At 39.1% G+C, this 27,328-nt stretch overlaps 1 protein-coding gene across 3 annotated transcripts in view; it reads right to left on the bottom strand.

Annotated features, from left to right (window-relative positions):
* Positions 1–2,740: 2,740 nt before the first annotated feature.
* Positions 2,741–27,328, bottom strand: part of LOC132119657 (transcription factor SOX-13-like) — a 36,024-nt gene continuing 11,436 nt past the window's right edge. For 2 of the 3 annotated variants that reach the window (XM_059529809.1, XM_059529810.1), the window contains exons 2-14: positions 15,952–16,168; positions 15,144–15,240; positions 14,298–14,384; positions 13,947–14,119; positions 13,776–13,844; positions 13,379–13,493; positions 11,436–11,512; positions 11,221–11,356; positions 9,492–9,601; positions 8,631–8,706; positions 7,476–7,643; positions 4,886–5,102; positions 2,741–4,767 (exon numbers count right to left, since the gene is read on the bottom strand). In XM_059529809.1, the coding sequence (XP_059385792.1) occupies positions 4,521–4,767; positions 4,886–5,102; positions 7,476–7,643; positions 8,631–8,706; positions 9,492–9,601; positions 11,221–11,356; positions 11,436–11,512; positions 13,379–13,493; positions 13,776–13,844; positions 13,947–14,119; positions 14,298–14,384; positions 15,144–15,240; positions 15,952–16,167 (1,788 nt within the window). In that variant the 5' untranslated portion in view covers position 16,168 and the 3' untranslated portion in view covers positions 2,741–4,520. The remainder of the gene's footprint in view (positions 4,768–4,885; positions 5,103–7,475; positions 7,644–8,630; positions 8,707–9,491; positions 9,602–11,220; positions 11,357–11,435; positions 11,513–13,378; positions 13,494–13,775; positions 13,845–13,946; positions 14,120–14,297; positions 14,385–15,143; positions 15,241–15,951; positions 16,169–27,328) is intronic. The other variant, XM_059529811.1, reaches the window with a different exon arrangement.

The following is a 27,328-nucleotide window of genomic DNA, read 5'->3' as shown; positions in this document are numbered from 1 at the left end:
TAAAACAATCAGTACAGCAGTCATTTTCAGAACATCTCAAAACTGAAGCTAGATGTTTCGATTGAGCTGTGGGGTCACTGTGAAATCTCTGACTCTGTGTTAGGATAACCAATCTCATTAAAGTGCGTATAAATAGTACGCCAAATAAAAACGTAAACTTGTGGGATCGATACGCAAAAATGGACTTAAATATGCGTGCATATGCATATGGGTAGGTTTAGGGTTGCAGGGTAGATGCGTATCCTATATACGCGAAACCTGTGTATCATATGCACGGCAACAGATTTCGTACCATATGCACGCGAAAACTGCATATTATTTGCATGCCTAAGTAATGTTTTCCATATTATTGCCACAAGTTTTCGTTTTTATTTCCCGTACTATTTATAAATATTTTAATGAGACTTGGCTCGTCAGGAGCAGGTTAATAATGAAACGCTTTGAGCCACAAGCAGCGACTGAAAGCGAGAGGCCCTTCAACAAAATCATGAATAATTTGTAGCCAATGTTTCTTTGATGAGATGGAACTGCCTGATAGCTCTGTGCTAATATACTTTGTCTGGTTTTGTCCACTTCTCACTGCTTAGATCTAAACTTGAATTGCAATTTTTAGGTGAATCTTGAGAAAACATTTCCATTTGAAATTTCACCCTACAATTAAAATTTAAAATAAGAAATAATGTTTAGCAAAATGCAGAAAATGCCAAAACACTACCATTTTTGCAATATGCTGTCTGAAAAGAAATTAAAATCAGCATGAATTAAAAATGTAACTATGTGTTATACAGTTTAATTAGTCTCCTATGTGCATTAGAGTAATGAAAATGCTAGCTTTATTAGAATTACAGTAAGATACTGTGATTGTCATAAACAAAAAAAAAAACAATGGTCCTACAATTTGCTTCATATTCACATTCATCATATTTCGTTTTTTTTTGGCCCGGATATGCTCTTGGAAGTTTCCATAAGATTCAACTTTCAATGTAAGGTTATGATTTTGTACATCTTTGTCACTTAGTGGTCCATGATGACTGAAAAATATTTAGAATGTTATAGATTAACAACTTGTTCAAATAACAGGAGTGCAATTGCAAGATGCGTGTAGATGTACATATGTTTATGTGTCCACCAGATGAAAACCACTTCTTTTTGTAAAATATTAGTTACTTATCAATTTTCTTTTATGACATGAAGGACATTTCTAATGTGAAGGGGGCAATGTTTACGAGCATCATTCCCGTTATTATTTCTATTATTTGAAATGACCTTGTAAATATCCCTTTTTAAATCTCTGCTCTTAAAAGGGATGTTTACAGGAAGCATCTGTTTTGGGATTTTTGTTTCGTTTGCCGTCATGTTGAAAACATACCAAACAAGTCGGCTTCACACTGTGCGCTTTATTTGAGATCAGTTCTTTTGTGAATGTACTGAAGAAATGTACAGATAATGTTTCGTTTATCCTTATATCTTTAATATTTCTACTTTTTTGTATATTTAACTGAACTGGGTTGTTGGGTTGGCATGAATTGAAGTGTGTGTTTGCTGGAGACCACCAGGGGGCGTTACTAAAACCCACTGATAAGGAGTCTGTAAATATTGTGAAATATTGTGAAAAATACTGTACAATGTTTTGGCTTCTATTCAAATGTGCAGAGAATAATTTAACAATTATTCACATTTTCCATTAAAATGTCAAAGTTGGATCTAATTGTGTGGAGATTTCATTTTTATTTCTTTGATATCATGGATTAATAAATCTGTAATGTGTATAAATGCCCATTTTGTGTGGATCAGCGTGGCCTCTGGGAACCTAAAGTGTCTTCTGTATCACACCCGGTCAAACACTTAAGTGTCCACATTGAACTTTTGCCTGTCTCCTGTGGACTGTGACCTGCATTTTGTCCGGGTAGGCACAGGAAGACCACTATTGAGGATATCCTTAATCAAACAAGCACAATGCAGGCACACACATGCAGAACAACATCCTCAGTGCTAATATGCTGGAGCTAGTTGTTTGCAAGTCTTGTTTCAGATATTCAGCTTGTGTGAATGAGGTAAATGACCATTTTCTCAAACAATAGATTGCCTAGCTGTGTAAAAAAACATTTTCACATATTTTACCTTTATTTTCTACACTGCTGTTTCCATTCTACTCAAAATGGTCCTGGTTCTATAAAGCCCCTCCCTCAGAAATATGCAATGAACTCTGATTGGTTAGCGGGCTCGGTGTGTTTGTGATTCGCTAACTGCCTAGTGCACATTGTCCGGAAACGTCACGCCCCCTTACCATTACGGGCAAAGACTATAGAATACCTTAAAAGGACTTTGTTAAGGGTAGTTGCGAGTTTCTGGGGTTGGGGTTGGGGTTAATCAGGGTTAGTGATGTCACAAACCCAGGAAGAAGCTTGTTGTAGTTCCTACCAACCGTTTTTTTTTTTTTTTTAGTCCTTAAAGAAAATATCTACCTTTGCATTTAACTCTGAGCATCGTAACTTTGCAGATGTTGTTTATGCTCTAACAGCAACATTACACACTAATTAAAGTTTACAAAGTTAAATCATAATCAACCACCCCTTTGAACGTCTGTTTTGACATCTGATAGAAATCGTCCTATTGACGTACTGCTCATGAGCAAATGCTATATAAAAAAAAAAGACAAATAGACAAGTTATTTGTTAGTTAGTAGACAGTTATTCATTGATTGCTCCAAAAATATAAAAATGAATCTGAGCCGCAGAAGTAAACATAACATTTTTTTATTTATGCTTCAAAAACAAACCACAAAACTTGCTTGGAGAAATGCAACATACAAGAAAAAAAAAACATGTACACCTTTAAATTATACACTTTTATAAACAAAATAAAGTCTATCTCTATATTTTACAACAGCTGGTTTTGCAACAGTTGTCCAGATTGCGAATCATATTTTTCCTCCCTCAGGTTCATTCTACAGATAAAATACAAACCGTATATTTCTGTATCCAGCTATATACATGACATAATTTCCTTTAACGTGTTAGGTTTATAACAACAGTCCACTGGTAAATATCTTCTAAAATCTCCTCATTAAAATATAGAAGTTTATCATTTTTAACAAAATGTTTACATTTCAGATCAACTGTAAATTGACTAGCAGCCCAATAATATGGACCCGGTCATAAGAACTGCTGGAATGATAACTCCGTTATTTTCGTCAGCACAAGCTCACACTAAACACACACACTAAAATAGAAAAGTAAACCAAACTGTTAAAAATGAGTGTAATTTGAGGGAAGGGCATTATTCACATCTCCTTTCACAAAATGGATAGTAGAAATGATTTGCATATGTACATCAAGTGCAAAATTCTACCCTGAAAAAAAAATTGTTCTGAATCATGAGGGTCTGAAAAAAATATATAGATGGGAAAAGTGCATTTCAAAAGATTATTTTGCACTAAATCAAAAAAACAAAAAAATGACTTCAATCTGGGGAAATATTTTAAGTGCAGTGCCCAGATTCAAACAGCAGAGGAGGCCATTAACCTGAAGAACGACTACAGTCTTCTCTGCCTTGAGCAAATCTTTACAGGGCCAGGCTGCTTAAATCTCGTAACAGAACAGCCTCTACTAGTCATTATCTGATATAATAAACTGGACAAGGAGCTCAGGAAGGTTCCTTCCTTTTTCCATGTTAACTTGCTTGCTTTTTTTTTTTTTTTTTGCTCAGCCCTTGAGCTCTGGAAAGTACCTTGGCACAGTCTTAACAGGAACTTTTGCAGGAAAACCCTGGTGACATCAAGAAGCATTATAACAAAGAGGCTTTCGCTTTTTTTATGGAAAAATGATTCAGAGCTCTCAGTGCATGGACTATTTAAAGAAATATTTCATCAAAAAAAATAAAGATTTTCATTGTTTACCCACCCTAATCTCCTTTTTTCATTTTTCAGATGAACTGTTCCTTCTTATTATTGCCAATCATTTGACATGATGTCAAATGCAGATCTTTTTTTAGATACGCCAAAAGGGAATATACTTATCTGTACCCCTTCTAGAAAAGCCGATTCTTGTGCAATTTCTAATCCACTTTGCAGGTAGCATTTACTTCAAGACATTTGATGATTTGTAAAACAATTCTGCACACCAGCTTCACAGTGCCTTCAAAACGCTCGAGATGTGCAGTCTCACAATGAATATTGCAGATTGAAAAAGTCTTGCTTTTTTCAAGCTGTGGTCAGTATGTAAGACCTATCCTGTATCCTGTTTAGGCTTACACCACTGGAAAAATCAGAAAAATGAAGATCTATGCTTCGTTTATCATGTCTGCTGCCTTCCTAACCAACTCTGTAGAACCATGTGACCGATCTGGCAGGTTTGCAAGGACAGCCTCACAAATGGACTGGAAAACACTGACCTATACCATGTATTGAACACCATCATGTTATAGGTAGAGACTGTAAAATCTCCCAGTTATTTTCTCCATCTCCCCCCTCTTTCGTGTTTTCCACCCTTTCTGTCCTCCAATCCTTTCCTCCTTCTATCTCAATCAGTGAGGACAACCAGCTCTCCCTCACTGCGTTCACCCGCATCACTCTCCTCCCCTTCGCTGTAGGGCTGTCTGGGCCGCGTGGCCTCCCGCATCTCACTCTCTTGGTCTTTCATGGGCTCCAGACCCCTGGGGAGGTAGTGCTCCAGGAGGGCAGGGTGCATGGGCAATGGGGCCAGTGACACCGGCTTGGTTGAGTACTGTCCTTCACTGGAAGGGTACGGTAGCTGCTGCTCTGATTGGCTGTGGGAATAAACATCAAACCAAACATGAGGTACTCTTCAAGACTGATGACTGCATTCTCCGACCAAATGCACCACTGGAAAAAAAAAAAGAACCAATGAGTGTCTGCAGCCATCACCTTGGAGGGTAAGTTACTCGTTGCTCCTGTCGTCGACTCTTCATCATGGCCTTGTACTCTCCGACCCGCAGTCGTCTGCCCTCTACGATACAGGTCCGCTTCGGCCGGGGTTTGTATTTGTAGTCTGGGTAACGTTCCAGGTGCTGCCGACTCAATCTGGCCTGCTCTTCATAGTACGGCTGCTTCTCCTGATTGGACATGGTCTTCCATCGGGAACCTGAAGGGACGGCAAACAGTCATGACAGTGAGGTACAGCGTTATATAACAAAAGGAAATCTACATGTAGGCACCAAAAGTACGAGGACACAATCAACACCGAAATCATGGAAGCTTGTCCTCTCGAGCAGAATCATAGATAACTAGATTATACTGGAAAATAAATATACACTATTTCAGTAAAAAAAAATGAGGTTGCACGGCTGTATATTTGATTTTAGGCACCTGTCAGTAATTAATAAAGCCACTGAACCAGTTTATTAGAAGGAAGCTTACACTTTCTTTTGGCCACAGTGCGTTAGGAGCAGTTTTTCAGGTGGTTTTTTGAGAGTTGAAATTCCACAACAAACGGGAAGTGAGAGATAAATCAGAGTAAAAGTACAAAGGAGTGCAAAAAACAAAACAATCAGTGAACTGAAGCACTCATTGACCTAATTCTCTACATGTTGCAAATATTTGACATCGTAAGAAGTTGATTTACTGATTGTATGCGTGCAACGCTGCCTTCTCTTAAAGTGTGCTGCGGGCTAGAAAGGTAGCAAACTGACAGAAATGTAGGTGTGTACTAGAAGGAGCTGCGGGCCATGTTCCGGGGGAGAAAAAGCATGAATCAGGAGGGTGTCAGTTTCACCACAATGGAATGGAATGTGAGTGTTTTGCGAAAGGAAAGAACTGAGGAAGGCAGAGGTACAGCAGGGGATGAAGTTTTGGGTGTTGTTTTCCTGTCACCCCAGGAGCCAGGTGGCTGTTTGTGCCCTGGTGTGACCCCTTTTTCATCCCCTTAAGACCTTCTGTCCTCTCCATTCCAGGGGGCAACAGCAAGTTACATGTTTGAAAATATAGACATGTTTGACAGAGTAACACCGACACTTGTGACTGTAGGATTAGCTGTGAGCATAACGAACCCACGGTTCCCATAACCCCTCAGCCCATCCCAACAATAAACAACTGATCTCAAGAGAAAGATAAAGGGATTGAAGAGATGAAATAATAATGCAACAATGAGGACAATGTTGTCAGAACAGGTGCTTCGGAATTCACAAAGAGGAAGGATTAGAGACATTATAGTCACTAGAGCATTCATATTGTTGATAGAAAGTGTGAAACATTTTTGACAGCGACATTTAAAAAAAACACTGAAGGACAAAGCTAACATTATGTGCTTAATCCTGTTAATTGTTTGGCAGAGTGAAAGACTAAGTACAACAATTACAATTTGCTAATTAAGAGTCACTTTTCAGACTTGTATCAATCATTTTTTTTCATGAAACATTAATAATTTAATATTTTATATATTGGCAACTAGTGAATAGTGTTACCTAATCTGTCTTAAAGGGTTAGTTCACCCGAGAATGAAAATTTGTGCATCTTCTACTCACCCTCAAAGCATCTTAGGTGTATGTAACTTTCGTTTTTCAAAATAATCCAGTCAAAGTTATATTACAAATTGTCTTTGCTCTTCCAAGACTTTCACTGAGGGTAAACGGGTGTTTGTACTCAAATGTTCAGAAGACGTCAAATAAAGTGCGCGCATCTGTAATAAAACGTCCCTTACACAGCTCCGGGGGGTGAATAAAGGCTTCCTGTAGCGAATCCATACATTTTTGTAAGATAAATATCCAGATGTAAAATGTAATAAACATTTTTTTTTCTCACTTCTGCTGACTGTTGGGAACCGGCAGACAAGCAGGCAGAAGATGAAAGACATATGAATAGCACACACGTGCCTCTGTGAAATGTAGGAGCAAAGGAAACAAAGTTTCCTTACTTTAGCAAAGGAAAACCAGTCTCCTCTTGGCTTATTTCGAAATAATTTTCTTTACAAATCCTCGTTTTGTGCTTCTATCCTTCTAATTCGTGACCAGCTTTTTGTTTTTATTCTCTCTCTGTGCTCATCAAAAACCATGCAGCGCTAAACGAACTAAAACATCCGCTTGCATGTCTTCCAGTTCCCCACAATCAGCAGAAGTGAGAAAAAAGGTGTTTATTACATTTGAAATCTGGATATTTATCTAACAAAAACACATGGATTCGCTAAAGGGGTCTTTATTCACTCCCCGGAGCCATGTGAGGGACGTTTTATTACAGATGTGCACACTTTATTTCACGTCTTCTGAACAGTTGACAACAAACACCCGCTTACCCCCAGTGAAAGGCTTGGAAGAGCAAAGACCATTTTTAACATAACTTTTATTGGATTATTCTGAAAGAGGAAAGTCACATACACCTATGATGCTTCGAGGGTGAGTAGAAGAAGAAGAAAAATTTCATTCTCGGGTGAACTAACACTTTAAGTTTACTAACTATCAATAAACTTTAACGAGAAGTAAAATCAAAATGTCTTGCCAAAACGAATGTGGCTCCAATCTCTTACCAAGGATCTTGCTGATACTGGAGTTGTGCATGTCAGGGAACGCCTGCAGGATACGCCTTCTTTCGTCTTTGGCCCAGACCATAAAGGCGTTCATGGGACGTTTGATGTGGCCAGAGGAGGGACTCCGGGATTCACCAAAGCTTCCCAAACCAGAGGCTGCCAACTGCCCTGTTGGGAGCAAGAAGATACAAAACAGTCAGTCTAGACACACATAACTTCCCTTTGTTTGACTACATGCCCTGCAGCCAAATGCAATTACACATGCAGGTGGCATCTGTATTTCCTGCATGCCAAAGAAGGGTTTTTATTGTATGAGAAACAGTCATAAATTCATATGCATTTGTAAGGCAATTATTTATTTGATAAGAAAAGCACACAACAAACATGACACGTGACGTGCAAAACTACAAATCTCATAATGAGCAATTCGAGGTTTGCACGAAAGACTAGTCAACTTAACTGGTAACCATACACAATTAAACTGGGATGAGGTGATCAGACAGGTTTCTTAGGGGGCGTTTACATAAGATCAAAATGGATTTCAACGGAATAAAACACAATGCAAGCTATCTTTAAAAGGTTACTCAAACTCAAAATGAAAATTTGGAACATGTCGTTCCAAACCCGTAAAAGCTTCGTACATCTTTGGTACACAATTTAAGATATTTTGGATGAAAACCGGGAGGCTTGTGACTGTCCCATTGACTGGATATTCTACAAATGGCACTACAGTGATGCAGAGAGACACAGAGGAGACGTACTGTTGAATACAGTCATTATTTTCATTTTATTCATGTACAAAAAGTATTCTTGTCGCTTCATAAAATTCAGACTGAACCACTGATGGCAGATGGAGTATTCTGACGATGTCTTTCATACTTTTCTGGACCTTGACAGTGGAATTTTAATTGGCAGTCACAACCCTCCTAGTTTTCATCCAAAATATCTTAAATTGTGTTCCGAAGATGAACAAAGCTTTTACGAGTTTGTAAGGACATGGGGGTAAAGTGATTAATAACAACATGTTTATTTCGGGGTGGAGTAACCCTTTAGGTTGACACTCAAGAAACAATGTAAAAACTAATTTAAAGACTCTCCAGTGTGAACTGACTAACACCTGAAGCACAACATGCTAATTACATGACCCATACATACCCTCAGTGTCACAGCTGAGACGGTCCTCATTCATCCGCAGAGACTGTCCATCATCCATCCGCTCTCGAGACGCCTCCTTATAATCACAACAGAGAGACAGCTTATGTAAGACATATATAAAAACATTCATTAGTAATCATTGCATCCAGCTGGCACAGCAATTGGTTTATTATGTTAGCACTGACGCTACAGAAGCTGGTCAACATTATAAAAGCATCTCAGCCACACCTATGCTTAAAAACCTAAAGAGCCCTAGAGACATTTGTGCTTGTCAAATATAATTTTGAAATTCAAATATTAATTATCTATATTCTTCTCCCTTTCAAATGCAATGGTATTGTTGTCTGTCTACCAGTTCTACAAATGTCAAGCTGTTAAAACAGGTTTAAGTGGAATGCTTCAAAACCCTGTTGACAACAAAGGCGAAATCACTGTCATATCTCCTCGCGGTTAAACTGAACTCAAAAGGAGAAACAAAGTGGTTGTCGAAAAAGGTGTCTACGGAGACTCGTGGCTGTTCTGCAATTGCCACGTACTCAGACAATTGAACACACAAGTTGCGGTGGGACTCTAATAGCAGCTGTTCTTGGCTGAAAGGGGACTGTACCCCTTGTTTAACCGATATCATGAACCTCTGTATACCAATATCCATTGCTGACCCTGACTGCCCCTCTTCTCTTGTAACATTGTGGGTGTTCTGAAAAAGGGGCACTTCAAGTGTGGGCCATTAATGGAAAGTTGCCCTGATGTATCGGCCTTGAAGCATGACCAATGGTGACAAACAGCTGGCCGCAGGTGCCGCCAAGGAACCTTGGAGAACTGGGGTGTGGAGTATGTGAGAGCGTGTTTGTGTCGACTCACCAGCCTTGCGTTGTTGTCCCTCTCTCGGCCCGTCGGGCCTTGCCCTCCACGCAACAGCTGCTGGGCATCATGAATGGCTTGTGTCACAACATCACCCTCTCCCAAGAAGCCTTAAGAGCGAAAGGGCGAGAGAGAAAGGAAACTTTAGACAAGGTCAAGAGAGAGATACATTTATCCCTCTCCGTCTTGTGACGCACAAATAAAGCATTTGGCTCAATCTCAAGTATATGATCCGATCCTGGATGAGCCCCTAGTCTTGAGTCCAAAGGCTTAAGACAAACAGTCACGTCTGAGGTGCTGACACATTCTCAGGAGCTGGTTCAAAGGAGGAACAGGTTTTCTGAACTGCCGACAACTGCCATTAATACTTGGGATAGAAGTATGTTGGCAGTGGCAGTCTCTAAGATGGGTCCTTTCTAATGGAGAGCAGAGAGGTCTTTGAAAGTGAACCTCAAGCACTTCCCTCTCGAATAATGCTATGAGTGCACAGCAAGAAAACCACAGTGGATGTCTGACTCATAAACAATTAGAGATATTCTGATACACCTGGCTGCACAACCAAGTTGCGGAACTGTAATAAAGAATTTAACAGTCACAATATAAATCTACTGAACAGTTCTGCTGTTGAGAGGCAGTTGCTAGATGAGTTGTAACAAAACAATCTTTTAACATCTAATCGGATTAAAAGGGTCATACAAGGTTTTTTTATTTTTTATTTGGTGTAACAAAATATGTTGACATGCTTCAATGTTCAAAAAACAATTTTTTTTCAAATATAGTACATTATTGTCGGTCCTCTATGTTCTGCCTCTCTCAAACGCATCGTTTTCTACGAAGTCTCTCCTTCCAAAAATACGTAGTCTACTCTAATTGGCCAACTGACCCAGTGCATTGTGATTGGCCGAACATCGCCCCTTTCCATAATCACAAATTTTATCTTTCAAAATACATGTAAAGACAGTTAATTATGTCCTTAGTTTTACCATCAGTTTAAGCCCGAAAGGGGAACAGAGTCATGAGACAGACACAGCGATGAAGCTCCTATGTGTTTGCATTACACAAGCCACGGACGGTTAAAACAGCTGACTCAACTGTTTGACACGGTCTCACTCTCTCTTGCTCTCTCTCTCAAACTAATAATAAAACATTTACAGTAGCTGATTCAGAAACGCCAGATTGTCATAGCAAAGTCAGAATGACCTCCTCTCCTAGGTTCAAGAAACGGTCGTCCATAAAATGCATTGTTGCAAGAATGCTGTTCTGTTGCAAGTAATCTTAAAAAGATTCCTAAATGAATCTACTTTCGTAAGACAAAATTAAGTGCTTTTGCTTTCGCCTAGATACACACAGCATTTCCCTGACATACCTGCTTCAACACTAACTGTAGTAAACTGAAACCACTCCTCCTTTCTTTGCGTAAACATTTTGGCGACATTACGCAAATATTTCCACATAGTGATGTAGAAATGGTGGGGTGTGTTTGAATGAGCCGTTTTAAGGGGACATGGCAGAGTCTTAACTTTGATAAAGAATATCTCTTAGGATTTGAGACTTTAGTCTTTGCAACTTTACAGATCATCTTTATGCACCAAGAGCTTGTAACACTCCAAAGAGAAAGGACAAATTTAAATCACATCATATGACTCCTATAAGGCACATAGGATGGCTTCAACCTTCCAAGTAAACATGTTGGTGACTTTATTTGTCAGTGAGGTGTAGTGTCACCTACTCAGGCTGAGGGCAGATCGATTAGGGCTATGGGGCAGGTCCCTGGCTCGGTACCCTGCTTGCAAGTGGGCCATTTCCAGTGCCTGGGGACTTGGGGTCTTGGGTTTAGCCGTGAGGTTAAGAGGTTGACTGGAATCCTGGAACACAAAGTCATTGTGAGATTCACTAACAAATCAACAAATGAATACATCTGAGATGACCTGCAAGAAGTGGTACCTGGCGAAAGACTGTACCACTGGACCTTTTGACTGGGGTGGAGTGTGGATTGGGCAGCAACGGCAAGGGATATTCCACTAAAAACAAACAAGTTCATTTAGAAGACTAAAACTTAAAACATTTAAAATAGGGTGACCAAATGTCCCCCCTTTTCCCCTTACTGTGCTGTATTTCAGCTCTATTTTTTTAGTGTCCTGACTTATTTAAAAAAAAATGTTTTGTACTGTATTTCATCTTTCCTAAAATGTCTTTATTGCTGAGTGATAAAGCTAGCAGTAGTCTTCTTAGGTCATGTGAGAACAGCCTAATAAAAGCTAGCTAATAAAGTCATAGTAGGCATACATATATATATATATATATATATACATATATATAGTGATGTCTTAAATTGTACAGTATTTTTGAATAAATGTCTAAATGTTTGTATTTCAAAAGTGAATTGGATTGGAAACAGTTATATAATTTAAATATTGATGGGGAGCAAGTCATTCTACACTGGAGTCTTATATCTGGCCGTGGAGTTTGTTTTATGCCTGTTAATGAATGCATCACAGGCAGCAGAAAAATTGTGACTATCAGCAATGAAGGCAATGCTATTCCTTTTTTGTAAGACCACATCAATCTTTTAAATACAGTAGTGGCCAAAAGAGATGGTAAAGAGGATATTTCTCAATATTTGCTTTTAATGACCCTACAATATTTAAAAAATACATAGAAAAACAAAAGGCTCATAGGAAATAAATCATACATATAATACAAGAATAAAATCAGTTATTAATATTTTGTTGGTTCTCCCTTGTTTTTGATCCAAGCACAACTACGCAATATGCTTACAAAATCCTTAATAATAAAATGTTTAAATAATGGTGAAGATGTACATTTTCCAAGGCCGGACATAACTTTTGGATACTAAATTTTTCCATATTTACAAATATGCATAAATGGTCAGTGAATTACTAGTGATCTGCTACCAAACCCAAGCCCAACGGGACCTGGTCATCTATCAGGTTTTAGGCTAGGTTAAGGTCAATCATGTCTAAATTTAAGGTAAAAACTTATAAGTGTTTATCACCAGAGAAAATCTCTTATTAAGCTGAATAAAATCTTTGAGCTCAGGTTCACTTGTGTCCTTGGTCCTCTGCTCCTGGTTTCTTTACAAAGGCGGCTCAATTGTGTCAAGCACGCTGTTAGCCGACTAGCTCATGCACTTGTTCTATTGTTCCCTGTTCTTTCCTTTTACCCTTCATCTTCTAAGTGAAATGAGTACATGCATACAGGCATCAAAGTTTTGCATTCACAAGAGTCTTTGAACTGAGTGAGGGCACAGTGCCATACATTACAGACGTCAATGCAAAGAACCCACTCTGTATTTTATGTGATCAATACACACTCAAAATCAATGGTCAACCCTGAGCCATTCTTCAGTGCTTTTGAAAGGAATTCACTCGGTCGGTTGTTTCAATTAGTCTTTCTTTCTGAAGTTCTTTCTAAGTGGACCAAAGACATGAGCAAAACCATCAAATCATGCAATAACTACGTATATTACAGAACAGACCTTCAGACGAACATGCATTAAGAAAAGTTATTTTGCAGTTAATAAATTTGTAGAATAGCAAGTATTAACTCTTTCAATTCAGCTTTGACCAGACTACTCATTAACTAAAAGTAAAAACCACAGCTGATAAGCTTGTGCTCAAAAGAGCAAGAGCAAACAAGTTTTTCAAATAACTGACAAAGGATATTATCATTTGACAGATGCTATTTGATGCATTTGGAGATAACAGATTGCTGAATCCTGTGCCCTAACAGACTCTTATTGTAAAAGCTACCAGTTGCTCAGTATGCCAATAGGTAGGTCTTTCATGCCTATATCAAAATGTGCAAACAACTCACTTCATTTGGCGATAGAAGGGGAGTTCTGTTGAGGGTTTGGTGAAGCTCACCTGGTTTGCAGGGAATGGGATGCCGAGGCAATCCCATCTGGGCATCAGAGGTGACGGGCAACGGTTGGGCATTGGGATGAAAGGCAGGGATCATAACATACGGCATGTTCACCTGCTGGGTCAAAGGTCACAGAGGACACCTTAAGTCACCTTATATTGTATTTCCACACTGTCCAAATAGTCTTAAAGGAACAGTTCACCCTAAATGTAAATTTTATTTATCACTGTCATGTTATGACCTCTTAAAACACAAAACGAGATATAAAACAGACTGTCAAAGCTGATTTAGACATTTTAGGTGAACTATTCTTTAAAGGTCTTAAGATGCTGCCCAGTCTCCAGTAGTTCATACAGTGAAATAAACTGCAAGGTTTTGAATCGTGACATTCAACCTCACCTGAATTTGTTGCTGCAGTAAGTTGATTTTATGTTGCTGCTGTATCAACTGCTGCTGCTGCTTGGCGATCTAAACAGAGAATCAACATTTAGAAATCAAACTAATTCATTCAGTTCCTCCTAAACTCCTAAATTTTGCTCAGTTTTTTTCTTGTCACTTATGTCTCCACACCTGTTCTTGCTGCTGCCTTGCCAGTTCCATCTGTTGCTGCTGTTTCTCCAGCAGCAGAGCGGCCATGTTTCTCTGCTCAGAATGAGCTCCTAGCAGCTGCTCTCGCAGACCAGAGAGCTGGTTTATCATCAACAACAACTGAAGCTCTTTCTCTGCCAGACTCTCTGGGGTTCCTGTAAACACATGTGCACACAGAAGGTGTCAGTGAAACACAAATGTGAGATGAACACAATGGAGTCACAATGGAAAAACCATTTACACACAGAAACAATACTCTATAGTTGCTCCATTTGATCATTTGCATGACAAAGTGAATCCATGTGCAAGGATAAACACGTAAAAAAAATTCACCTTTTAGGTTTACACTGCCCTGAAGACCCTTCCCAAAGAACTTTTCTTTCCAGTCCGTATTCAGAAGTTTTTCAATAGTTGGCATCACTAAAAAGAGTTTAAAAAATAATAAATTATAAAAAACAATGCAAAAGTAACTTTTAATTATTTCAAATGAACTGCTGAACAAAAGTTGTCAGAACGAGAAAATTACATTAATAAAAAAAAATTATATATATATATATATATATATATATATATATATATATATATATATATATTTATATATATTATAGCGAGAGAGCAATAGATTATTATTAATTGAATATATTTCACAATATACAAAATACTATAATGTACTTAATATAATGAAGGTCCTAAATGTAGTTAAGGAGACAGACACAGAGTGACACAATAAAGAGACAAATAGAGAAGAAAATGCATTTTTCATCTAGATAAGAGAAATACTGTACTGAAAATCCTTGAACTTAAAATCCCAGTTATACCAAAAAGAAAAATTTACGATTTAAAATTGGTGTAATGGGAGAAAACAAAAGGAAATCCTTTTGAGAAAACACTCAAGGATTCTTTAAAAGGGCTATTAAATGCATCCTACAAATTAAATCACTGAAAAGCTTCATAGAACTTGAATCAAAGGAAGAACTTAGATCATCTCGATGTAGACTGCATTAATAGCGATGGCATCCTAATTGATGAAACACAAGGGCAAACCACTTGCATGGGTTTCCATCAGAATTTAAAACCTCTTTTACTCTTAAACAACAGCCTTGAAACATTGGAACATAATGAATGCCATGAACCAAGAGCAAACATCATTTCTTCTGGTAAAGAAATCATCACACTTACCCTCACTGACATTAGACCTGTTGTCAGTTTTATCATGAGGTCTGCTGCCTCCATCTTGACTGTATGATCGTATTGGTTCTTTACTGGGAGAACTCTCCTGAAGAACACAGGGACCATGAAGTTAAATACTACAGAATTCTTATAGAGCTCATTTTATCTTATAAATAAATAAAAAAACTGGGGAAACATGCCAATGTTCCAAACATCCCCAAAACATGGGGAAAGAGCCAATGACTTTCATTTATAAAACAAGACATTACCAAGATATAGATATCTGATATCTTTTAACTCATTTTGGCCGATAGCCGATGCCGATTTATTTCCCTTTGTTTGGAAACAACACTAAGTCTCTCCTGTGCAGAGATTATAAACATATTATTTTTAATTTCGGTTAGTTTTGAGCACAAACTTACTTGTTAGAACTAAAACAATAAAAAAAAACGTATTTCATAGAGCACTTAAAACTTTGAAAATAACTATAAATAAATCAATCACTTTTTTTTTCTTTTCAGACAGATGCATTGGTAACCTTAACATTTTGTACTTGCATTCTCAAATTGAATGCGGTGATTGAATGCAAAATTTTGCTTCAAGAATGACCACACTGCTGACATGATCTTATCACTAGCACACCCTATACACTTGACAGTTAGTCGTCTTATCGGCAAGGCATATCAGCATCATTTTTTTATATCGGGCCAACGCAGATGTTTACATTTTAAGCCTTTATTGGCCGATACCGATAATGTTCCGATAATATTGTGCATACACACAAGACAAAAACACTTCATTAAATTCCGGGTCATACCAAAGGAGACTGTACATTAGGGGGTGCTGACTTCTCAGAGTCTTCTCTGTCCGACAGCTGCCGAACTGACCAATCACTGACTGGAGAGGACTGCTGGGATTCTCGGTTGATGACTCTACCTCCCGATACGTCGTCTTCAAGCTTGATACCAACACCCACCATGGTCACATTGCCCTTGGTGTGGGGATGAAGAGCAGGTGGACTGGGCTCACACATTCTATAAAACCAAGACATTTAAAAAAAAAAAAAATTTAATTAGTCCATGTTAATCAAAAGAAAGAAACAAGTTTGTCTTAATATTCTTGCACCAAAAACATAATTTGCTCTGCCTGTGAAACAAAGTTACTTTTCAGCCGATGTCATCAAGGCCTCTTATTTTTTTAACCCCTCCCATCCAACCACCTGTAATATAGAGATGCTTTAGAGCATCCCATCAATTCCTGATAGCTAAATATCAAGTCCCGTCCTACAAGTTTTCTCATTAAATATTCATTTTAATCCAAAAATACGTCATATTACAGAAATATGCATACAACATTTCAAACTGAATTAACATTTTACCAAGAAGAACTTTGAAGCCATGTCAAACTGCATTACTAACAAGGGTATTCCGGTTTTGTATGGCTACTGTCTGGGAAGAACAGAGACCACAGAAAGAAAAGAAAAAACAGCTGACTGCTTTGCATAAGGAACAGAAGGGGTTTTGTAGAGCCCAGACACAGGCTGCCCCATTCAAACTCTTTCACCAAAGCCACTTCTTCAGTCTCCAGGGTTCAGGAGAATATTTGTGCATGTTTGTGTTGTGTGTGCGTATCCCAAGTTATTCAAATCTGTCAACGCACTGTCAGAAAACAGATGCAAGACTCTAGTGTGCCCATCAAGTATCTGGCCGTCTCAAGTAGCACAGTAAACCCTTCTGCAATGAAGGACATGAGGAGGAGAGAGACGGACAGAGGGAAGGAATAAAAAAGAAGGCGATTTCAAAATTAGCTGAGGTCTATAAACAGCTCTCCTCTTTCGCTGTGCATGACAAAGGGAACACAAGACAACCCAAAGAAAACAAAAAAGAGGGAAAATGCATCTCTCCCTTTTTGTTCCACTCTCTAGCTCCCTGTATATATATATATATATATATATATATATATATATATATATATATATATATATATATTATATTATATATTGCCCATTGTTACAGAACAAGGGAAGTTTAAACAATGGCATGACACGGACAAAAGCAATAGGCTGCAGGAAACACAGCAGGGTAACAATACAAACGGAATGTGCCGATGGTCCGTGGCAGAGAACAAAAAATGCAGAACACTCACTGGGCCGATTCCAGTTCCTCCTGTACTTTTTCATTCACTCAGAAAACACAAAAGCATTTACATTAAGGCACAAGAGAAAGGTTGAACACTTAGCACTTTTTGAAGTAGTGATATGCCCAATGTACCATGCAGGAAAGTGGTTTGGGTAAAAGGGCGTAGTTTTCTGTTCATGTATTTGCCTGAACTAGAAGCAAACAAAAACATTTTCTGTAAAATACAGGAATTGCATTTGTATGTGAGACGGTGCCACAAACTAAAGCAGTCAATTTAGGTCGCTCTTTCGCTACGAATCAGTCAGTGTGAAGTGCAAACTTGATACGGTCTTCCCAAATCAGATTTAGATACCAAGGACAAGACCCCCTTCCTTTCCCTGGGAACTGAGTGGACTCAAGAAAGATCCTTGTCAAATAACCTGCCACCATTGGTGCATTATAAATAAACACTTGCGAGAAGTCTGCGCTATTAAGTTCCTATTGTGAGGGAGCTAAAATTATTCCTGTTCCCCCAGTTGAGGAGCACTGATCCACAAACCAGGTGCAGGAAGTGTGAATTTGTCAGCTCCTTCTAAGTGCACTTGTAGTTCTAGAGATATTCCAGCTATTTGCTTGGAGGGATTTGACTGTCAAAAAATGGCACAGCCTCAAGCTCTAAACGGACTCGTGAAGATTAATGCTAAAGCGAAGCTTCTCCACGCTCATCGCGCACAAGTGTTACAATGTTACATTGTAAAAAGCAACAGCTGGATGGGTAAATCCTAAACCAGCAAAGCCGAGAATTCACGCAAAATGATATGATATGCATACTGCACATTTTGCATGTAGCAGAACTTTCTGAAGCACAGTGGTCTTTTTATAAATTCTAAATGTAACTACATCCAAATCTCTAATCTGAACTACGGAACAAATTAAAGAAGGTAACAATTTTTTATAATTGTGACTTTTTTCTCATTATTGCAACTTTATGTCTTAAAAAAAAGACTTTTTACAATAAGAATTTATCTTACTGTAAACAAGATTTTTAACTCAAAAACAGGCTTCCACAATACTTCATTATATTTTAAAAAGGAAAACACACACACAAAAGGACGGTACTGACAGCATTGTTCTTGATCCTCTTTAATCTTGGCTCCAAGCAAAATGTGAATGAGTCATACTCTTGGTGATTGTGATAAGAAATATAATGGCAAGCTCTTATGTCAGCACATGCAAAACAAGCCAGAAGAATCAACAGTATGATTCATGTTAACTGACAGTCGGTCTTAATAGAGAAGTTGCCTCTAGTTCGTTCTTACCTGTTGTTAGGATGTGGAGTCATAAGACGTATTTCCAAAGAGCTCTGACAGACTTTTGTAGTCTAAGATAACATCAGCCTCCAGGTTCTTTGCTTTTATACTAAAACACTTGAAATGAAATACTTCCCACAGTCAGGGGTGCGCAAGACAAAAGCTTAAGTTGCCTTACAAGTCGCAACATGTCGTGGCCCCACATTCTGGCCGTGCTCCTCTGATGCAGATACAAGTTTTTTTGTCGTAGTTTCGATCTCTCCCTTTCCTAGATGATCCTGAAGTGGTTCATTTCCACCTTGTGACAAGTTGGTCTTATAAAAATTGTCAAAAAGCACAAACAAAACTATCAGGAGTGCCAAAAACAAGCCTGTGCACGCAAAGACATTATTTTACCAATATTTAAGCAATCATTTAAAGAACAGAAGACTTAGTGACACAACACCAGTTTGAACTTGAAGCCCAAAAGCTCTTTTTTGCTTTTTAACCTCCTAAATCATTGCACTTGGCAATTAGAGGCACATAACGATTAGACACAATCTAACTTTAAAAAAACACCTGTTGAAAACCAACTGCAGCAGAGCGCATTGGATGATGGTAGGTTTCATTTAAGACATGAACTCTTTTGGGTCTTCAGTTAAAAGCAGAAGTGCTTGTAAGCTTTGAGCCTATCAGCATGTGATGCAAAGTCCAATCAGCTGTTGGAACCCAACAACAGGAGCTTCCAAACCCGCCTGACAGTAACTACTCTTAACAAAAGATACAAAGCCTTAACCTACACAGTCTACCAACCTCAAGATCATCTGGCCAGTTTTCATTGTCTTCTGGTTGTCTCTTGGAAATGGTTCCATTTGCCAGTATGGAAGTCTGGAGGAGCAACTCATCTTGTTATATGGAAGATGGTGGACACCCCCTTAGTAAAACTGTCCAGTGTCCTCCCAGGAACGGAGAAGATAGCTGATGCTCTCGATGCCGGATGCGCAAAACTGTGGTCACAAAAGTATGCCCTATAGCAAAGGCAAACAGTAGCATTTGCATGACGTTTGCCTCAGTTATAGCTATCCATGGAGTACTTTACACAGATAGGGATTTGATAACATTGTAAAAGTGAAACAGGAGAATGATATCCAGGAATAAACATGGCACAAAACCCGATAAATATATAAAGAACATTTTGTTCGTTTTGATTTGACTGCTGAGGACATTTACATTTGCTGTACAAAAAAAGGATACATATCCCTAATATAAGTATATCTGATAAGACTAAAATAGTATGTAAATTGATCAAACAGTGCTTACATTTTGATAGACACAAGAATAAAAACATTAGGTAACAGGCAAAATGTCTTCTGGAAGAACAATGATATTAATTCATTGTTTCTGATGAGAAAATAAAAAACATTCCAGACCAGTAATCATAGGGTGTGTGTTATGCAATATTTTTAATAACTGTTCATCCCAAAGCTTTACAAACTCTAAAAGAAACGCCTTAAAACGATTCACGTAGTAATTATAGTAAAAACAATCATTTGGCATTTACGTCATAGGAAATATTACAATGTAGCTTTTAAGATGACAGTTAAATCACAAACACAAAATGTTGAATATGCCAAGAAAACATTAAAACATCCATGAAAAAGTAGCACGCAAATCTTCAGTCTCTAAAAAAACTAAAACAACGATGGTAGATTTTCAGCTCACCAGTTGTAAACCTTGTGCCAAGCTAGTAGTCAAAACACCTTTTCCACAAACAAGCAAATTTATTTTTATTAAGTACTGATAGCTGACTTTTGTGTAATAACAGCTCTTTCTTGATGGTCTTTCCTCTTCCGTGCAGGGGACAGTCCCTGATAATCCCCGCCTTAACTCACCAGTCTCAATGTTTTGAATGCAGAAAAGGAAAAAAAACAATGCAAATCAACAGGGTTTACACATGAAGAAACCACAAGGACACATGGATTCACAACCAAACTGTGTTATTGGTTTATGTCATGATGAATCGAATATTGTTTCCGGGTACTGTTTCAATGGGAATACTATCTCAACTGCCATTTATGAGCAGCACTATATATTTATAGCACACCTAAGCTTAACTCATGGTTTATGATACAGTCTGGGCTCATGCTTTCCTGAACACCAATATTTTAAAAAGTTCAGAAAAAAAAAGAAAGATTAAGGATCATGGTTTACGGTAGCAATACAGCTCACCTGGGTGTATATTAGGACCATTTGCTGTTTGCTTTTGGGATCTGATTGTTTGCATTTGGTCCCGGATATGGTGACGTCTGTAATTTTGTGACTTGTATATACTTGTTTGATTTGAATAGAGTTTCCAACTTTCTTTAAATCTTCCTGGAAATTAGGAGTAAAAAAACTGACTGGTTCAATTCCGGTGATTCCTCAACTAAAGACACTTAATATGTACTATATAGTTTTTTTTATATTAAATACAAATTCCAAGTTTTTTCAAGATAATATTCACAATTTTTATATCTTTGATTTTATATATATATATATATATATATATATATATATATATATATATATATATATATATACAGTACAGACCAAAAGTTTGGACACACCTTCTCATTCAAAGAGTTTTCTTTATTTTCATGACTATGAAAATTGTAGATTCATACTCAGTGTTTAATTTGTAAATTGCGAGGTCCCGGAACAAAGCGGGGTAACGGATCCGGCATGTGATTACAGGAGGGAGAGGTAACGAAACATTCGCGCAATCACATTGCTGGACCAGTTTAAGTTATTTTAAGAGCGCGCATCAGTTGCATTTAGGGTCTGTAAGGTCATGAAAATGCCATGCGATTTTAAAACAACAATTTCCAGGCCTAAAAACATTTTGAAAAAGTTGTGGAATTTTATTTTTTAAATCTCTGTGTAATAGTTATAATCAGGTCCTACATTTCTGTGGTTTTAATAATTCACGCAGCTTTCAAGTTTATAAAGAGGTAAATTCCTGCATTTATTCAACATAGCTTGTAGGTTTGAATAATAAAATAAATCCACACAAACAAGATTCAATCAGTCATTCGAAACCATAAACTCTCTCGGACAGGGCCGTGCAGGGACCTTTGTAGGGGCAGGTGCTCGAAGTATAAAAGGGGCACATGGAACAAGATTTTAAATAGTGCTGTTCAAAATATCAATACAGAAATATATTGTGAGGCATTCCTTGCTGATTCACTGATATCGATATGGATGATTATGTATTGATATGGCAGCAAATGCTGTGATGCAGTTTTGAAAAAGAAACGGATTAGAAAAGACAATTTTAAGTTTAAAAGTAAAAAAATATATTTTCTTTCCACCTAATAATAACTCTGGGATTAGAAACTGAAATGTCTTAAATTGTCCCAACCTGATGGCTTTTTCTTCTCTGTTCTCCAGAATAATTAAGAACAGCTGTTATAGTAAAAACTATAGAAAACACTTGTGCCTCTACATTTTCCTCTTTCTCACCAGCCTCTGTCTCCTGGCTTGCTGTTCCCTGCTCTCTTTCTGTCACTTGTGCCTCTACATTTCCCTCTTTTTCTTCCTCTATCTCCATCTCCTCATTTGATCTATTACTTTCCACTCTCTGTCCATCTAGGAACAAGGCTCAATTTACTATTTCAGCATTAATCTATTATTTTAACCATCACTACTACTCTTGCACCTAATTAATAAGTCCACCTTAAATATTGATACAAAACATTATACATATATAAAAAACGTATACACTGGAATATAGTGATTAATATTATTATTACTGTTGTAGTTGTTGTTGTCTAAAATTGAACACCTTTGCAATGTAAACAAATGACATTTGTTATTCCTATCCTTCACACTGCACTTTGATGTCAGGTCAGGTATATTATTCATTTTATATTGACATTGATATTTCTACATTTATTTCCAGAGAGATATTATTGAGTTTACAGGCTAAAGTGGTCTTGCTGTTGTAAACACTGTTGCTATTGTATAAAAAAATATATTTGTGTCACATTTAAAATATAATTATATTTTAATTCATTTCTGAATTGTTTTTATTTTCATAATGATAATTCAGAGAATGGGAAAATCTGAATAAGCCTTACCAGTGTTGTGATAATTATTTTTAAGGCACTCTACGTGTTAAAAAAATACTGTAATATAATAATAGTTTAGTCAAATAACATAAAAAGACCAGACCCCTTGATCAGGGGCATCATGCAGTCATGATTTTTAAGGGGGCACATTTTTGGTGGGGTGGGGGGGGGGTAGCTATAAGTCATGCTACGAAAGCACTGTATAACTGATATAGGCTTATGTTTTATTTATCTATTTTTCCTATTTATTCAAAACAATTCCAAATATGCTAAATATATCAGGAAATATCTCGATTCTCAAACGTGTTTAAGTAAACGCGTTTTGCACCTTTATAGATTGTTATTTGATCAATTAATGGAAAATTTGTGTAATCTATTAACTAATAAAACCTGACTTTTTACTTAAGTGCCATATCATGCCATAAAATATTTTTAATACAACTGAATTTGCAATATTGCAAATATTGTAAGTTACTTATTTTAACACTTTCATTTTACAGAGAGTAAAGAACATTTACATTATCAAAGAACAATTTCATACAGTCTAGCCAGAGTTCAGGCACTCACCATTAAAATCACTGAAGCACTTTACATTACATTATGCATATCTGCACTTTTTGTTGTTTCTGATGAGAGAATTCGCTAAATAATTCAGCCAGCGAGCAAGTGAACAAAACACCGCGTTTCAGTGATGACTTTTCTGCACGTCTCTGATTGGCCATTGCATTCATAAGCGCAACAGAACCGTTTCTGATTGGTTATCATGAATTGTTGTACAAATGCGTCTGTCTCTGGCTCAGCGCCAGCCAGCGAACACAGATTTGAATTTAGAAGCTGATGCTGTGCACTGAAATATCTAATCACACCGCTGTGATTGTATAAAATATATTAAAAATATTACTCTGTTTGGAAGCTGCATTTAAAATCCACTTGGCTCAGAAATCTGAGGGGGCAACGTGCTCCCTCACTTTGAATGGGCATGACGCCTCTGCCCTCGATGCATGTGAAACGTTTCTCCCTCAAACAGCACGCTAACGTTACTTCTACACTACGGCTACACACAGCAATATAAACAACCTATCTGCATGTTCTCACATCACATCGTTCTTGTAAAATAATAATAAGCAAATAAACATCAAAATCACTTCGCTGAGAATGAAACCCCTCTTACCAGCTTGTTGAAAATATCCTCTGGCAATTAAAAAATGTGCGTGCGGCGTGACGAATCGTCCCGGTCGGATGAGGTCGTCGTCATCAGGTGAAAGGTCATCCTGTGGGTCATTTTATTGATGGCTAAATTACTATTTAGAAATTTTACTAATATTTAGATTGGGCCTTGTATACGCTTCAGGATTATACACAACGAAACGCAGCGACTTTGACGCATGCGCTTCCCTTCCTGTTCGTCAGGGACTGTGCGCTCCATTAGAGAGCACTGTTGGACCGCTAATGCACATCCAACCCTCTCACTGCAGTCCCCATGCTCTAACACTGACTGTCTCACAGCAAAGGCACCTCGAGCATCATTGGATCGAGCTATCACTTGAGCGCCCCCTCAGACACTCTGCACAATCCAGAGTTTGAGGGATGGCACAAGAGGCTGACTAAGACGGCCTGTTTATGACAGCTCACACAGCTGCCGTAATCATGCTAGCGGCATGGCCCGATGTTCATTTTGTTGGATTTAATTCTGCCGTGGATACGCTTCAGGATTAGACACAACGAAACGTAGTGACTTTTACACATGCGCTTTCCTTGCTTACGGACGCTGTGAGCTTTCCGTGCTCAGACGTTAATGCATGTGGGAACGCTGCAGGCTGAGGCTTGGAAACCACTACGTTTTATGGGCCGCAGGGTAGCGCTTGCCCGGCATTTTCACTATGGGTGTTACGCACAATTCATCACAGATACACCATTCAGTTCAGAAAGGCCCGCCTTTTTGCCGTGGAAATCTCCCATGGTTGTTAACCAAATCGTGGTGCTGCGGCAGGAGCATCTCTGCGGGGAATAGGGGCTATAAAAGTAGACCCCTCTCAGATGGAGTCAGAAGTCAAAATCAAGATGTTAACGGTAAAGTCTATTCCAGCGGTGTCACGATCGATCTGAAGGATGCATATTTTCATATTCAGATCATCAAGAGACACAGGAATTTACTCAGATTCGCTTTAGAGGGCAAAGCGTATCAATACTGTGTTCTTCTTTTGGCTTAGCCTTGGCTCATCGACTATTTTCGAAATGCATGGACGCAGTTCTGGCCCCGTTGCGGCTCCAGGGCCTTCGTGTATTGAATTGCCTGGATGATTGGCTGGTGTTAGCACAATCGCAGACTCAAGCATACTCCCATCGGTTTCTTGTGTTGAATCATCTAAACAGCCTGGGCTTATGCACGAATTTCTAGAAGTGTGTTTTAATTCCCTCTCAGTGGATAACCTTCTGGGAATAGACTTGGACTCTCACGCGATAACAACAAGACTATCTCTCCCGCGCGCTTGGTCTCTCGCGTCATGCGTGCGTCACTTCAAAGTGGGCCGCACAGTAACGGTAAGTTTGTGCCTCAGACTTTAAGGTCTAATGGCAGCGACATCCCCTGTAATCCGTCTGGGCTTACTTCATATGCGCCCTTTTCAGTGGTGGACGACAAGCCGGAACATTTCTGCCAGTTGTCTTCTGCATCGGACGATTTCTGTGACACGGAGGTGTGTTATATCAATAAGACAATGGATGTCAACCGAATTCCTTCTAGCTGGAGTTCGGCTGGGGATTGGTGCTTATCGAGAGACTGTCACAACGGACGCGTCTTTGACCGGTTGGGGAGCTGTTCGTCAAGGGCGCCCAGCTCACGGAGTATGGACGGCGACACAACGCAGTTGGCATATAAACAGGTTGGAATTACTGGCGGTTTTTCTAGCTCTCCAGTATTTCTCGAATCTGCTGATCGGCCGTCATGTACTACTCAGGTCAGACAACATAGCGGTTGTGTCGTATCTGAATCATCAAGGAGGATTACGCTCTCGCCCCCTGTGCAGACTGGTGAGAAATATTCTTCTTTGGTCTCAGAACAGATTTCTGTCGATCCGAGCGGTTCATGTCCCTGGACGTTTGAACTTTGGAGTGGATTTGCTATCCAGCTTGTATGCTTTTCCCCCGATTCGTCTAATTCCAGCGGTGTTATCCAGGATACGGCTGGACAGAGTGAAGCAGCTGCTGCTGGTGACTCCGTGGTGGCCCACAAAGCCGTGGTTTGCAGACCTGGTCAGTCTGTTAGCGGGCTCTCCATGGGAGATTCCCCTCAGACAGGACTTACTATCGCAAGCACAGGGAATGATTTGGCACCCAAGGCCAGATCTATGGAAGCTGTGGGTGTGGCCTCTGAGCGGAGTGAGTTAATATGTCCCGGTCTTTCTGTTGAAACCACAGAGACCATAATGAATTCTAGGGCAGCTTCTACGAGACGCTTATATGCTTTCAAATGGACTGTTTCAAACTGTTTACGACCTGGTGTGGAATTCATAATTGGATCCGGTTTACTGCCCAGTGGCTTCAGTACCGGAGTTCCTTCAAGACCGTTTCTCTGACGCCACCCACTCTGAAAGTTTACGTGGCAGCCATTTCAGCTTAACACGTATATATAGATGGTGCTTCAGTAGGCCGTCATCAGCTGGTCTCTCGTTTTATACAGGGTACGCAACGGCTGAGGCCTTTCCACCTTGTGCGAGTTCCTTCATGGGATTTATCCATTGTGTGGCAAGGTTTATCAGGGCATTGGTTTGAGCTCTTTGAAACTATACCGGATAAAATCCTGACTCTAAAGACAGTTCTTCTTGTGGCTTTATCCTCCCTCAAGAGAGTTGGGGATTTACAGGCTTTTTCTGTTTCGCCCTCGTGCATGGATTTTGCACCAGGCTCTGTGAAAGTATTGCTGCGACCGAGTCCTAATTATGTCCCTAAGGTCGCTTCGAACCCTTTTCACTTTCAACAAGTGGTCTTGGAGGCTTTACCCCCTGCAGAGGCGGGGTCAGGAGATCTGAGTCTTTGCCCTGTCAGAGCGCTGAAGATTGTTGATATGTTGATCGAACAGCTCCATGGCGTGAGTCCGACCAGCTTTGTCTGTTAGGACACAAATAGAAGCCATGCTGTCACAAAGCAGCGCATGTCCCATTGGCTGGTGGAGACTATATCTTTAGCCTATGGGGAGCGCGGACTCCCTTCGCCCTTAGGAGTTAGAGCTCATTCCACGAGAGCAGTGGCTTCATCACAAGCTTTCTCAGTGGTTCTTCTATATATGATGTCTGTGCTGCAGCAGGATGTTCCTCACCGAGCACTTTTGTCAAGTTTTACAGTCTGCATGTGAGGATGGCTCTTGGCTCCCGGGTTCTCTCCGCTTGAGCAGATGCTTTCCTTGGATTCCAACTATCAGGTACATCAGGCGTTATGGTATAGGGTTCCCATACGTTGACATCACCGCAGCAACAAAGTGACCTATGTAAGGGAACATCTCGGTTACATATGTAACCACGGTTCCCTGAATAGGGAACAAGATGCTGCGGCCCCGGCCGTTCCGTACCTTGATAGCATTTCTTCAGTTCGTGAAATCTGGGCGAAATAGCGCGCGGCACTCAGGTTTATGATGCGTACGCATGCGTAGGGCGGTGCCAAGCGCTATTTGGCCAATAGGATTG

This window comes from Carassius carassius, chromosome 38 (assembly GCF_963082965.1).
Source record: "Carassius carassius chromosome 38, fCarCar2.1, whole genome shotgun sequence".
Lineage (NCBI taxonomy): Eukaryota > Metazoa > Chordata > Actinopteri > Cypriniformes > Cyprinidae > Carassius > Carassius carassius.
This window is presented reverse-complemented; position numbering and strand designations above follow the sequence as displayed.